Source organism: Rhea pennata, chromosome 4 (assembly GCF_028389875.1).
Source record: "Rhea pennata isolate bPtePen1 chromosome 4, bPtePen1.pri, whole genome shotgun sequence".
NCBI lineage: Eukaryota > Metazoa > Chordata > Aves > Rheiformes > Rheidae > Rhea > Rhea pennata.
In genome coordinates, this window is record NC_084666.1 from 2,752,831 (window position 1) to 2,766,528 (window position 13,698).

A 13,698-nucleotide genomic window follows, 5' to 3' on the forward strand; every position below is an offset into this window, starting at 1 on the left:
TTATAACATCTTACTTTTCCCCCAAGCCCAACACCTACGAATATGATATGGCAAGTTCATAAGTTAAAAGAAAAAAAGCTTTCCCCAACTACTTCTGCCTGAGTATTTTTTTTTTTTAAGTGGTATCAGTTTTAACTGAAACAAGCTACAAAGCAAATTTCCTTATTGTTAAGTATAAGATCATACTTGTTTTACCTGCAAAACTTGTTGACCATGTAATGTTCAGGTTGAAGTTTTTAGATGCATTGATAAACATGTCAAGGTCTCTGTTTTGCTAAAGAAAAAAAAAAAAAGGAAAATCCATTTTTAGGATAAGCTATCCTACTGCACTGTCTTCCTAGCAAATCTTCACTGTAAGAAATCTTGGAATTGATTATTTACCTACAGCAAATACATTAAGCATCTTCACACGAAGACAACCTACAGAACTATTTCTGTTTTCTGAAAGTAGCATTTCCTCACCAAAAAAAGCACAATGAAGAACAAAACACGTCATGTGCTTGGAGTAAAACAGCAAGAATACAGGCACAAGGTATGTGGTGAGCAACTACCAAGACTACAGATGCTCAGCAAGCTTTACAAACAAATGTAAAAATATCAGTGGGTCCTTATATAATTTTACCATGAATATCTGAAACTGCATGGACCAAGACCAGGAAGATCAGAAGGTTGTTTGCTCTGTTGAACTGGACACATATTATATCAAGAGACTAGCTCTGGACATGCGCAGAAATATGAAAATTCATCATCTCCATGGTCAGGAGAGGACGAACATATAGCCAAAGGATGAAGCTTAAATGAAAGGTAGAAAATTCACCTCTTCAGGCGTCGCTACAAAGTTGATGGCTGTGTAATAGCGATCATCCTCTTGAGAAAGACTGAAGGTGAACTGATAGTCAATGAGCAGAGTATCTGTAAAGAATGCAAAGGAGAAAGTTAATGCATGTCTTAGAACAAAACTAACTTCTGCAAAGCAAGGCATACTACTAAAGTGCTTCTTGCACCAAGAGCACAACTAGCAGTCACTGGACTGTTCAAAGCAAGTCCAGCTATGTGTGATCCTGCACAAAAAGGAGACATACTCTGGACTTCTCTGCCACCTGAGATGATTCCCAGGTTGATGCTAGAGGGGAAAAAAGAAGAGGCCCATGAGGAGCCTCCAGCCTTAAACTAAAAGACTGTTCATACCCCTACATTGAGAAAACATGGTAACATGTTTACTTTTTCCGTATTGAAATGCCTCCACATTCTTAGGAAATATTAGTAAGATAAAATGGACTGTATAACCTTCAGTGGAGAATGGATTAAGTTTCTGTACACCAGTGCTCCTTGGAGAATGTTTCTGCTGAGCAGCTGCTTGGTGATCATCCAGCTGCCACCTGACACTAAATCACATCATGCCAGGACCAGCTGTTCAGTCTACCTGTGTGTCCTCCTACTGCTCATGTCTGTCTGGGTTTGAACACCACCTTTCCAAGTTTGGGAGTGCATCCACCAATCTCACTATTCTTTTATTAAGGCACTGTACCATAACTTGTGCACATTCCCAAATCCATGCAGAGATATTCCAAATAATAATAAATATGAGGCTATACAACTGGTATTTTTCTTTTCTTTCTGATGTCTACCTACAACCTAAGCACCAGAAGAGAAATTTCTAAGGCAGAAGAAAACTAAGAAAGACTTTGAGCCTGTATAGCACAAGGCTGCTGTTGTGAAAGTTGTAAAGTTCTGTCTTTTTCACATCTTTGCTTACTCTACCACCTATGCCACTGGCACCTAGGTGTTAGGTCCTACTTGCAAAAAGACTACCATGAGAAGTTATCAGTGCGCTTTACTAAAGCGCAATTCAGATTTCCCAGATACAGTTTGCTCATAATTCATGTTTCACAAAAATACTATGAGATGTGTATCATTAGGTAACTTAAGATTACATCTGTTCAAGTCTGTAAAGGCCCTAATTGCTAATATTTGCAAATGGAAGGTGGAGAGTATCCACTAAGTAGAAGATACCTTAGCAAGATGCAGATTAGATTTGCACAGAGATCCAACTGTTCATTTCAAAGCAACCATGGCAATTCCAAAACACGCTTTGATTTAGACTCATTACAGTCATTACATTTCAGAGCATTTTCCAGACAACCAGCTTTCATTTCAAAGTCATGTAAAAATAGAAAAATTCTAAAGTCTGTTCTGACAGGTCCAATTGTGACACAGACATTATCAAGAATATTTTGGTTTTCTTTAAATTACAGTTTCGTGAGAATCAATGTTTAAATATATATATATATATATATTTTTTTTTTTTTTTTTCTAGTCCTAGCCTTAATCCTCTGTATTTTAAACAGATTCTGAGGCAACTAATACTAGGTTTAAATAATGCATTTCAAATGTCAAACACATTTGCTACCTCCAAAAAAAAAAAAAAAAATCTCAATAGTACTCACAGTAACATGTTCCTTTAAGCGGATTTCCCTGATACCTATTTTCAACTTCACACCTAAAAGAAAGTATTTTTAATTAATGCATTTCTTCAGTTATATTTATTCCTAGCCAATAAAAAAAAGGAATCAGAAAACACCATCTGTTCCAATAACAGTACACTATTAAAAATAAGAGATGCATGTCTGAGCTATACTGTGCAGCTGAAGGAATGATGCAAATCTCACAGATCTTCACAAAACAAACTAGAAAGTAGTGAAAATGAAATATAAAACTATGAATATTAACATTTCACATCCATTTAAAATGGAGTTAATAGTTCTACACAATTCATTCAATTGGATCACTACAGTCAAACACTAAAGTTTCCATTTTCGGACAATCCAGGATCTAGCCCTACAACGTTTACTCATATGAGTAACACTTTAAAAATAAACCTGGCAATGAAACAATTTCCATTAGCATTTCACTAAAACCATTTATATTATTATACAGAATTCTCCTGCAAATTTTGTGCTCTGAAAGGGCTCCACTAAAACGCTTGAAGGTTTAAGTCTTTTCCCCTCTTATTTTTGATGTATTTATGTTCCTTCAGAACAGCATCAGAGTGTCGAGAAAGCATAAAAAGGATAAGCAAAGTGGTATGCAGAGTTTGGAAGGCAGGGGGTTAGCTTTCACCCTACACACTCTGCATGACATTTGCAGTAGAAATGCTTTTAAAATGGAAAACTCAAGGAAATCATTCTGCTCGTGTTATCCCCCCAGGGGAAGTACGGCTGGCTGCACAGGCAAGGGAGTTAGTCAACTGTCAGCGCTGAGAGATGAGCAGAGACATCATAAATGCGGTCGTTAAAAAAAAAGTCGGGGTCCCATTCCAGCATGTGCACCGCCTTTTGATTTCAAAAATAATACAGCGAAACAAACTCACAGTTGACACTCGTCTCCTTTTATTCCCTTGGTGGTGCAGAAACATTTCCCTGTGTTCGTGTTGCAGACGGAGGCATGGCCGTTGCATTTGCAAGCTGTTGAGCAGAGGGGGGGGGAGGAAAAAAAAAAAAGCAATTTTGAATGAAGCAAGAGAGAGAGAGAGATTTCATGGCAATTAAATCCTTTAGACTCCAAACTGTGATACATCAACAGTTAAACCACACGTGAAAATCCATTTGGTAGTCTTTGGTTTCTTTGAGATACTAAAGGCTCCTAAAAATAGAGGTATGTGTCAAACCGGAGCGAGTGAGGCTTCCAAGACTGTGTGTTTTTGTATGAAATCACGATCAGCCTATGTCTTCGTAGCTTCCAAAAATCTATTTAACTTCCTTAATTGTTGCTAGATGTCACTACAGATACCATAAACAGTGGGAAAGAGATAATATTTGGAATAGTTTGGGGATTGCTAACACATTTCACTTAAACTCTTAAAGGGAGGCTATGATCACTTTATTTATTTATCTCTTTATTTCAAGTAAACCAAGCTCCTTGGGCTTCTAGGACTCTATCTAGAAAGAAGACTATCTTTGAGAAAATGATATAAATCTGTCTGTAGTCTGAAACAGTCAGTGCTGATAATACAATGTCCATTTTAGAACAGCTTTGGTCTGGTCTCATGAACTGAACGCCTCCCAGTCCCGGCTGAAGAACATCAGGGCCCAGATCAGATCTTCTGGTTCAATTATATCTCAAAGTAGGCCAGTTCACAAACCCCAAGATCATTTGTGATATGCGGTGAGGTATGACAGCAGGAACACATGGAAGATTTGCTTCAAAAGTACACTCTCGATTCAAACTAAAATGCTAATGTTGACACAGCTTGAGACCTCTATCCATAAAGGAGCAGTGAAGGCACAAGCAAAAGAACAAGAGTTCTTTTTGAAGTAATTCTTACTATAATTAGCAAAATAGATACAACTTTTTTCAGAAGGTAGGTACACCTTTTAGGAGGTATTCAGTCAATGGACTGGAAGACGCATTCATTTCTTAGAGTTGCAGATGGGGAGTGTGCAATGTAAGAAGCGGAAAAATACATAAAGAAGATCTATCATCTGTGGTTCCTGAGCTTGCTGGAAATAGTATTCTTTAAAAGCTGGTGTCTCCTCATTAGGAAATGCTGAGATAAGCCAAATCGTTTCAAGACACGAGTCATTTAATGTACCAGTAGATTCTTTGACATGAAGCCTCCAGCCTAAAAAGCTCTGCCCGCCTTGGACCTCATTTTATAAATCGTTTGGATATCTTCTTTATATTGGCATGTAACGGAAACTATGTTGTATCAGGGACATTTAATTGTGCTTTTCAATAGCGGATGACTGGTTTCCTAGCAGCAACATGGAATGAAATACAAAGAAGCATAAAGGCCCATTGTGGAAACAAGTAGACTGAATCAAGATTTGACAAAATAATTGTATGCTGTGAAGCAAACACATTTCTTATTAGTGGCTCTTAAAAAAAATCTTAGTACTACTGAGAATGTCTTGTACTTCCTTATGCTTTGTAAAACGTAAGCAAAGTGAAATTTGATTAATGTTCAACATGAATATAAGCAAAAATTAAGAGAAATTTCTATTTTTTTGTTGTTGCGATGCAGATCACAGTATCTTGAACATAAATGCTCAGTTCTTCACTCTCCTCTTTAGCCATCTGCTTATGCTTGAGAAGTTCAAACATTCAAGTATCTCTATTTAAAGTAGTCTTTATTTATGCATTTTCCTACAAGCCCCATTAGCAGAGATCTTTTAACAGAGGACTGGAACATGCAGAGAGGAGACGTTTCCTCGTGGCTCTTCAGACAATTATGAAGCTTGGAAACAAGCTATTGACAAAATAGCGTACTAGTAATCCGCCTTGATGTCTAAAATTCTTCCCTCCAGAGGCTGATGGCAGAGCAGAAATCCACAATTCACTGGAAATAGCTTTTTGACGCCGATGCATGGTAGCAATTTGAATGACTAACCAGAACTGCCTCCACAGCAAGCCTCCTTCCATCTTCTTTAAACACCACGGGTTATAGAGCCATGCAGGGATGGTCACAGGGATCAGTTGTCCTCGTAGTGCATTTGTGATGCTCCAGTCCCATGGTGACCACACTGACTACTTGCCTGCCTCCACTTTTCCAAGCAAAAAGCTTTAGCTGTCTTCCAAAGCAATCAAGAGGCCAGAGGGAAAAAAAAAAAAAAAAAAAAAAAAGGCAGTGTTGTGTCACCACCAGCTCCATGTGGGCCACCAGCAAACGCTCCACCGAGCAGTTGAAAGTAACTGCCACGCAGGCTATCTGATTTCAGACATAATAGTGCCTTGCATTCTCTTGCAAATAACTTTCTTATCTAGCGCTAACATATTTTCATGCAAAAGTTTAATCAGGAAACTCAAAAATACTGAATGCAGAGAAAGCACCTTACAGCTATTTTCATATTTCATGTGCTGTATTTCCTGCCCTTCCTGATTAACACAGTTCTATGCTGGACACTTTCTGAAAGCAACCGCTGAGGAGCGAATTGGCTACCGTTTGGTTATTATCTGCCCAGCACTGCAAAAACCAATGCCCACAATGGTATGCAAAAAGTCCTTTCAGAGAAATAGCTGCAGTTCATTAAAAATCCTTAAACATAAGTGATAAAGCAAAGTTCACCTGCTCTAGCAGCATAGAGTGACAGAGAAAGGTATCTTCTTCCACCCACTCTTTTTACTTCTTCCTAGCTTCTCAACCCCCACCCTCCACCACTTCCAGCTCTAGGAAACCCTACCTGCCCCAAAGTTTAATAGGGGTCTGAGAAACACATAGTATCTCAGCATAAGCTCTGCTGCCCATCAGCCAGTGCTCTCCCCTAATGAATTCCCCTCTGGAAACCTTTTTCATGGAGCAAAATTATAAATTGCTGTCACTCACTCTGGCTGCGTCAGATGGGACCATTTCCCCTTGCTTTACTTCTTCCAGTCCACGTTGCTCTTTCTGCCCAATCTCCTGCTTACCTGCTTCTTATGCTTGCACGGTAAATAGCTTTAAATCACAGCAAATTAAAAAACCTGGGCCCAAAGCACTTGAGAGCAGAGCACTTTTGACACGAGCTCCTCATTTCATCAGATACGGAATGAACGCTGTGCCACAGTCTCTCAACGCATTTTCTAATTTCTTTTTTCAGGTGACTGGAGGACTCGAGTCTATCATTCATTATCTCAACAAACTATATTTGGATGCTCCTCATAAAAAAGTGTCCAAAGTAACTTACTCTGGAATTTCCACACGTGTAAAACAACAACAACTATAAAATGGCACATTATGATCCAGTGATTAAAACTGAACGCTCGGAGTAGAATTTTATATTTTCTCATGCTGGCTCGCTCTCAATTTATTCATTCCTGCACTTCAAATTATCTGTGTGCAAAATGAGTTTAAGAATATCAGCAGTATTTAATCTTGCAGATAATGCTCTGGAATAAAGTGTCAAAGGTACACCTTTTCCGTTGTACCCGTTATTGTGCTGTCTGTCATCATTTCATATCTCAGCCACTGCAACACTCTCTTCTCTAAGGAATGCAGCCTTCTACCGTTCCTTTCCATTTGGAGCACTGCCAGAAAAATAATTTTATAAGCTTGTCTCTGATCGTTTCATGCCCTTTCCTAAATCTCTCCACTGGGAGGGTGCTTCTTCACAGCACCAAATGTCACCTACTTGCTCTTGCTTTCAGAAATGGGCCGTTTGCACTCCAGCAACCGGCTCTCATCCTCCTCCAGAAGGTTGACGCCACTTCCAGGAGGTGCCCTCGATGAACTTCCAGGTACCATCTCCTGAATCGTTCCACCCTCAGAGGGAACAACTCAAAGACTTCAATTTCTCTTCACTAATCACCTACAGCTACTTCTTCCATGATGCCTACAAACCACCAAAACTCATTTGACTGAGGTACTGATTCTACCCTCAGACTGGAAAAAAAACGATCTCTATCCTACCTTTATCATTACTGTCCATCCAATTATAGTCTCCTTTTAGATCTCTTTGGGGCAAAGAACATCTTCCCTTACAACCGCGTATCACCTATCGCAGCTAAACTCTAACTTGTGACTGGTCTCCCTACAGTAGCGCACTGTGAAATAAGCTAATTCAGAACAATGTTGCAAGGTTTAAAGACAGAACAAATCTTCCACGTTCGTTTCCTAGCCGTGCCAAAAAGCCCATCAGCACTTTACGGACTTAAAATGAAATTATAACAGGGATCACCTAATCCTAAAATGATATCCAGCCAATTTCTCAGTGAAATACGGCTACACTTCTACTAAGCAGATGATTATGACAATAAATCAACAACATATCAGCTAACTGTAATAAAAGGCAGAATTTAGAAAAGCAGAAATTTGTCTAAGACATTAACACAGTTTCTTCTCAAGAGAGGATAATTGAACATTTAAATGACCACACTGAATCATGGGTTAGTTTTAAGTATAAAAAGGACGGTAAAATAATCTTTATCCCGCATAATGCAAGTCAAAGAATTTTTGTGTCTTTGATTTGAAGAAGCAAGGATTGTTTCTTGATTGTAGGAATGTTCACTGTCTCTCCTGTGCCTGACTATGCGTCTCAGAGCCTCAATGTTCCTTAAACATTGGTTTCATGTGAAGTAAGACATTCACCAAGAGCAAGGTTACACCAGCTACTTATATTACTACCTTCCTTTTAAAATTAAGAGTAAATTAATAGCCTAAATAGACCTAGAATCAGGATATAGCTTGTGTTAAGATAACAAGAATAAGTAAAGAGTGACAAACAAAGTTCTCAATGCAGAAGATTTAAGACATCACTTACGCTGACACGTTCCTCCATTAGTAGGATCACCATAGTAACCAGAAATACAAGTTTCACAGTGTTTGCCAGTTGTTAGATTTTCACACTTTTCACAGATGCTTTCATTTACACACTTACTGTGCCCATTGCACTGGCAGGCTAGGGAAAACAGAAAAGGATGAGTATTTATGCTCAAATACAGCACTTCACATGCCTTAAAAGGCTCTGTGTTGTAGAGCCTGCTCAGCTGACTTATGAATGAATCACTTCGTACAGACTCCAAAGAGGTTCTTGCAGACTTTCTAGCAATACATAAATGCAAAGACAAGACTGCACTGAAAACCTGAAATTTAAAGCAACACACAGTAAACTGAACTCCAAACTATTACGGAAATACTGGACTGACAGGCCTGGAAGCAGCTGGTGGGACATATACCCAAGGAGGAATTGGGGAGAGGGAGTTAGCAGCAGGCCGTGTAATTTAACACTACATATCTGGTGTCAAAAACAGTATTTCAGAATCGCTCTCAGCCTTAAATAAAAAGAAAAGCAGTTCTTTCTTTGAAGGTTTAAACAATCCTGAATTAAATAAATTAAAAAAGTTCACTCAGTAAAGGTTTGTAGGGAAAGGAAAAATCTTACTAGAAAATGCACAGATTAAGGAAAATATCTGAGATAAGTCTTCAAGGAGCAAATCTCTGCAGTTCACTCGGAGATGCCTGCACAACTCCTTCCCTCTCAAAACGTGCATTTCTTACCTGCCTTCCAAGTTCTCTTTCTCCCTCCATTTAATAGGAGGGAACATGGACATCACTATGTTTTTAAAAAGTCTCTCACCTTGCATTTAAGTTTTGTAACCTTGCAAATGCTTGAACAATTAAACTCCGCTCATTTACCTGGACACTGAATAAAGGACCAATTATATTTATTCTCCGCAGGACACATGCTGACATTGAGGGTGGGCTCCAAGCTGTGTTTTCCTGTTGCAGACGGGGTTGGCATCTTTACCGGACCTCTGTAAGAGCCCTCTATGCATTTCCCTTTTCCGGTGTTGCTCGGATCGGTACACCATCCGCAGCCGGGCTGCTCCAAACAGTGACCACAGGTGCAGTAGCCTGAACAGTTTTCAGCTATAAAAAGTAAAACCCAAATTGTGAAACAAATACCTGCCTTGAAACATAGGCAACTACGCATGAAGAATTTCTTGTGTGCCTTTTGTGACCTGACGTGCTTTTCTCCTCCAAAACATAAATCTCCAGCCTGATATTCACCTATAACAATAATACGTATTTTCATTCCCATTGGTATATTTACTCCAGAATAAATAAATTAAAATACATAAATATAATATTTAGATAAATATAATAAATCATAATTAGATAAATTTATTTTAAAATGTTGATTTAATCAGTGATTTCTGAAACTACGCAATACACATAAGGTTTTTCCGACCATTAAACATCACCCACTAAAATCATAGTGGAATGTTCCCAGCTACGAAAGATCACTGCTTGATTTGCAGCAAGTCAGAAGATAAGATGAGCTGTTTTGAAGTAAAGGCTAAAGAACAGTTTATTTGCATACTACAAATCTCTTCTCATCACATGCTTTAATATTGCATGCTACTACTTAAAGTATCTATCCGAGTCAGGAAGCGCTGGGTATAAAAGCAATCTGTCTTTTTAGGGTAGAGGGCCATGTTCAAGCTCTCCCCAGGCCCAGCAACCAACTAAATTGAGGAAGATCCATCACTGCGATTCAGCAGTTCCTTTCTCAAATTGGACTTTTTCAGGGATGAGGGGAACTCTTATAAACAGAGAAGTTTTGCTCTTCCTTTCCCAATACAACTTCAAAAATGTATGAATTGGGAGATGCTCTATATTCCTTGATTTTGATGTTTGAATGGGTAATATTTGCCTTTTGGGGGAGGCAAAAATGGGAAAAAAATGTTTTTCATTCTTTTTATCTACTCATCTCCTGCTTGCTGCTTCCTCCAACTTTTGACCTCTGGGAGTACGAGAAGTTCACAAACTCGTGTTTGACAGTCACTTGAAATTAATTCTCTCTGTCTCTTAATTTATAGCGGTCTGAGCTACCCGGGCTTATTCTTGTTAGCTTCCAGAAGTTGAGGCAGCAGCTCAAACTGCCCAATTTCCTTCCTGTGGGCCAGGAGCATATTCCTCTCCATCTGCTAGCCACATACCCAAATAGCCCTGGCTTTCCTGACTCCTAAGGAATTCAACAAATTCTTCTTCTGACAAAGAAAAAAAAATAAAACAAATGTCCAGGCACAGAAGGCAGTAAGTATTTCAAAGCATCATAAATCTTTTGCAATTTGCTTGAATCTACCAAGAGAAATAAAATCATTATTTTAAATAAATTATAAATTTCTGCTCCGAGATATACAGAGACAATACTTCAGGATAAAGTGTTCGTATAATCCCCGATTTGGATTTGATACAGATGAGCTAATATTAAATTAGATGTATGAATAAAAGAGATATAGAAGAGATTAAAAAGAAAGAGACGAGAAAGAAGTTAATCACATGAAATTACATAACAGAATCAAATTGAAAGCTAAGAACTGAAATAATGAAACAAGTACTTCTTCCTTTGGGAAAAAAAAAAAAAAAAAAAGATTTCTTCATCCCATTTCAAAGCCTACATTATCTGCCATTTAGTTTAATTGATAGTTCCCTTAATCAGGACCTAATTCTGTTTAACGCTTTACATGACACAGAGCGTACTGCAGGGCTGAGTCATACACTCCAAGCTCCTCGGAGCAGATCTTTCTTACCTCGGCAGAATTTGCCGTATTATTCTCCGGTACAACAGACGCGCGCTGCTGGTTGATGAGAATTTGGTCAGCAAAGAGAGGCAAACCCCCCGAGGCCAGCCGGGGGTGACTACTCACGCGGACAGCTGCTCATGGTGTACCACTCCATGCACTGCCCGTAGGGGAAGGAGGCCACGTAGGCGTTGGAGTCCACGCACTGCTTCATGTTGCTGCACCACATGCACTCGGAGCTGCCGCTGGTGCACTCGCCGCACAGCGTCCGCAGGGCGCACGGCGTGCGGCACTGCTTGGCGCTGTGATTAGCTGCGGGCGGGAGAGCAGGGATCAACTTTCGGCCTGAGGAGGACGCAGGCGATAAGCCCCAAGCCCAAACTCACTTGGCCCAACCGAAAAATACGGGAGATAAAGCCCACGAATTATGCAAACCAAGTATCGTAGATGTGCAACACCTCATTTGGCCCGTGGTGGTGCTGGTCAGCCTGGAGAACTTTATGCCAAGGTTACTAATGTACTACTCGTGCATTAGTACAGAGTTACTAATGCAGTTTTTGCATTTATACACATTTATTAACGTATTGCTTCGCTTTAACAGAACCGTTGGGAACAGTACCCACCTTTTATATGAGAATATTGTGACGTACGTTAAGCAAATTGATCAGCTCCACCCATAAAAATGAGTATTTAAAGCAAAACCTGCTCAGGAATTTCTGGTGCAAGCCAGAGCTTAACCATCAGTTTTAAGTGACTATTATTGGGCCATAAAATAAGTTTTAAATTTAAACTGAAGTGCTGCATGTGTTAAGTGGAAAACAAAACAAAACGATGAAATTTTGAGTTAAAAATGCCACGTTTATGATCCGCATCCTGCACAGCCACAAAGCATGACTTAAAGTGGTGTCACTTACTTAGAAATCTTATGTAATCAGCCAACTTTCTTAAAACTTAAAAAGGCACTAATTGGTATTCAGAAATAATCAGCTATAATGGAGAGTTAACAGACCAACCCATTTTAAAAGATATGCAGCTCCAACAAAGCTAGAAGACTCTCCCCAAAAGCAAATAGCCTTCTTTTTTTTAAAAAAAAAAATCTCATTATCTCTAAAGTGTCTTGCCCAATTAATTTCAAACTTTGATAAAATTCTCCTCTCCCTACAGTGCACAGGAGAGAAAAGGAACATTCAGCTGGAAAGTAGCTTTTATTTTGCATTTTTGAAACAGGAAACGGCTCCACACCATAATTAACCTAAATGCCACATTCTGGCACGCAATTCAGAGAAAAATAATTAAACTGTAACGTACTCTGAGCATTTTAGAGTTAATAGCGTAAACGTGGCGCTAGTTTTAAAATGCCAAAACCTTGCGTGAAGTATGTACAAAGGACATTTGTTTAGAGTCTTCTTTTTATTATTATTATTTCTTTTTAGGAAGATCACGACACCATTTTTTTAACGAAGGTAACGAAGGGGAGCTTATTGACTCTCTGGGAAGTATAAATACACATCACCCAAGCCGTTCCCCGTGAGACGTGCAGATGAGAGCTGCAGCTACCTGGCCTTTCGCAGACGCTGCCGTTAACCTCGTTGATGCACGTCGCTGCCTTCAGGCCCTGCTGGGAAGGCTCAGCCAAATAGCCGCAAAAGCCGGCGTCGCTGGGCTCGTCGGGGAGCCACTGGAGCAGGGTGTTGGTGAAGGGCGACATGTCTTCCCAGCACCAGTAGGACACGTTGATTTTTCTCAGCCCAACCCACGGAGTCAAAGTTTTGAGCTGGAAAAAGCAAAGCGTGACGTTAGGATCGATAAACAGCACGGTTTTATTGCCTCAGCTATTGAAAGGAGATAAAACTCGCCGCCACGCAGAGCGGCTGTGCGACCTCGCCAGGTCTGCTGTTGCAAAAACACAACAGAGACACAGTTGTTTCTCGGGGCCATCAGAATTAAATGCCAAAAGAGATAAAGAAATCCTTTAGGAAACACTCAATTTCTTTCTTTCTTTTTTTAAGCACATTCCTAGTATCCAAACTCGGAGAAGAACAAGTCAAACATATCCATGCCAGCTGATAACGAAATTAGCAGTAAGGTGCTCTTTCATGCATTTGCAGCCCTTAGAGATGGTTAGATACACGAATAAGAAATTTCTGGAGCTACAGGCTAACACAAGGAAGAAAACTGGAAGTCTACTATACAATTTAACGGATGCAACCTGCTGGTAAAGATTGTGTGTGCACGGGGGAAGAGAAGGGATTGGGCAGGTCAAATCCAAACCACTATTGCTCCATTGGCAAAAAAAAAAGAAAAAAAAAAGTATTAATACGAAGACTCCATAACACAACTGTTTCTACAGGCAAGTTATTTTTTGGCAGGCTTTATATTTTGTGGAGATGCAATTTAACTGCAGCAGTACAACACATATTTCACTGCTGGGATTGTTTCTCAAAGTGATTTGGTGGCAGAGTTGCACGAGGAATGCTTTAGTCCTCCCCTTCCTGCTATAGGAAACATTCACCTACTTCAAACCAATTTTATGCACTCTTAAAACCTAACGCTGCAGATTTAATTGCATCAGGGCTACACAGTACTAGGGGCTAATACCCATATATTTTCAATTTTTCTTAAGTTTTCAATTTTTCCAGCCCAAAACTTTTCCTGCTTGCCAGCCTTATGCAAACTGGCCTCTGAGACCCTTGAGGA

General features: G+C 39.6%; 1 protein-coding gene across 1 annotated transcript in view; it reads right to left on the reverse strand.

Annotated features, from left to right (window-relative positions):
* Positions 1 to 13,698, reverse strand: part of ATRN (attractin) — a 191,262-nt gene that overhangs the window by 60,099 nt on the left and 117,465 nt on the right. Inside the window, exons 18-25 of the mRNA XM_062574488.1 lie at positions 12,559 to 12,775; positions 11,128 to 11,313; positions 9,110 to 9,343; positions 8,235 to 8,372; positions 3,371 to 3,464; positions 2,448 to 2,500; positions 818 to 912; positions 196 to 274 (exon numbers count right to left, since the gene is read on the reverse strand). Coding sequence (XP_062430472.1) covers positions 196 to 274; positions 818 to 912; positions 2,448 to 2,500; positions 3,371 to 3,464; positions 8,235 to 8,372; positions 9,110 to 9,343; positions 11,128 to 11,313; positions 12,559 to 12,775 — 1,096 coding nt within the window. The remainder of the gene's footprint in view (positions 1 to 195; positions 275 to 817; positions 913 to 2,447; positions 2,501 to 3,370; positions 3,465 to 8,234; positions 8,373 to 9,109; positions 9,344 to 11,127; positions 11,314 to 12,558; positions 12,776 to 13,698) is intronic.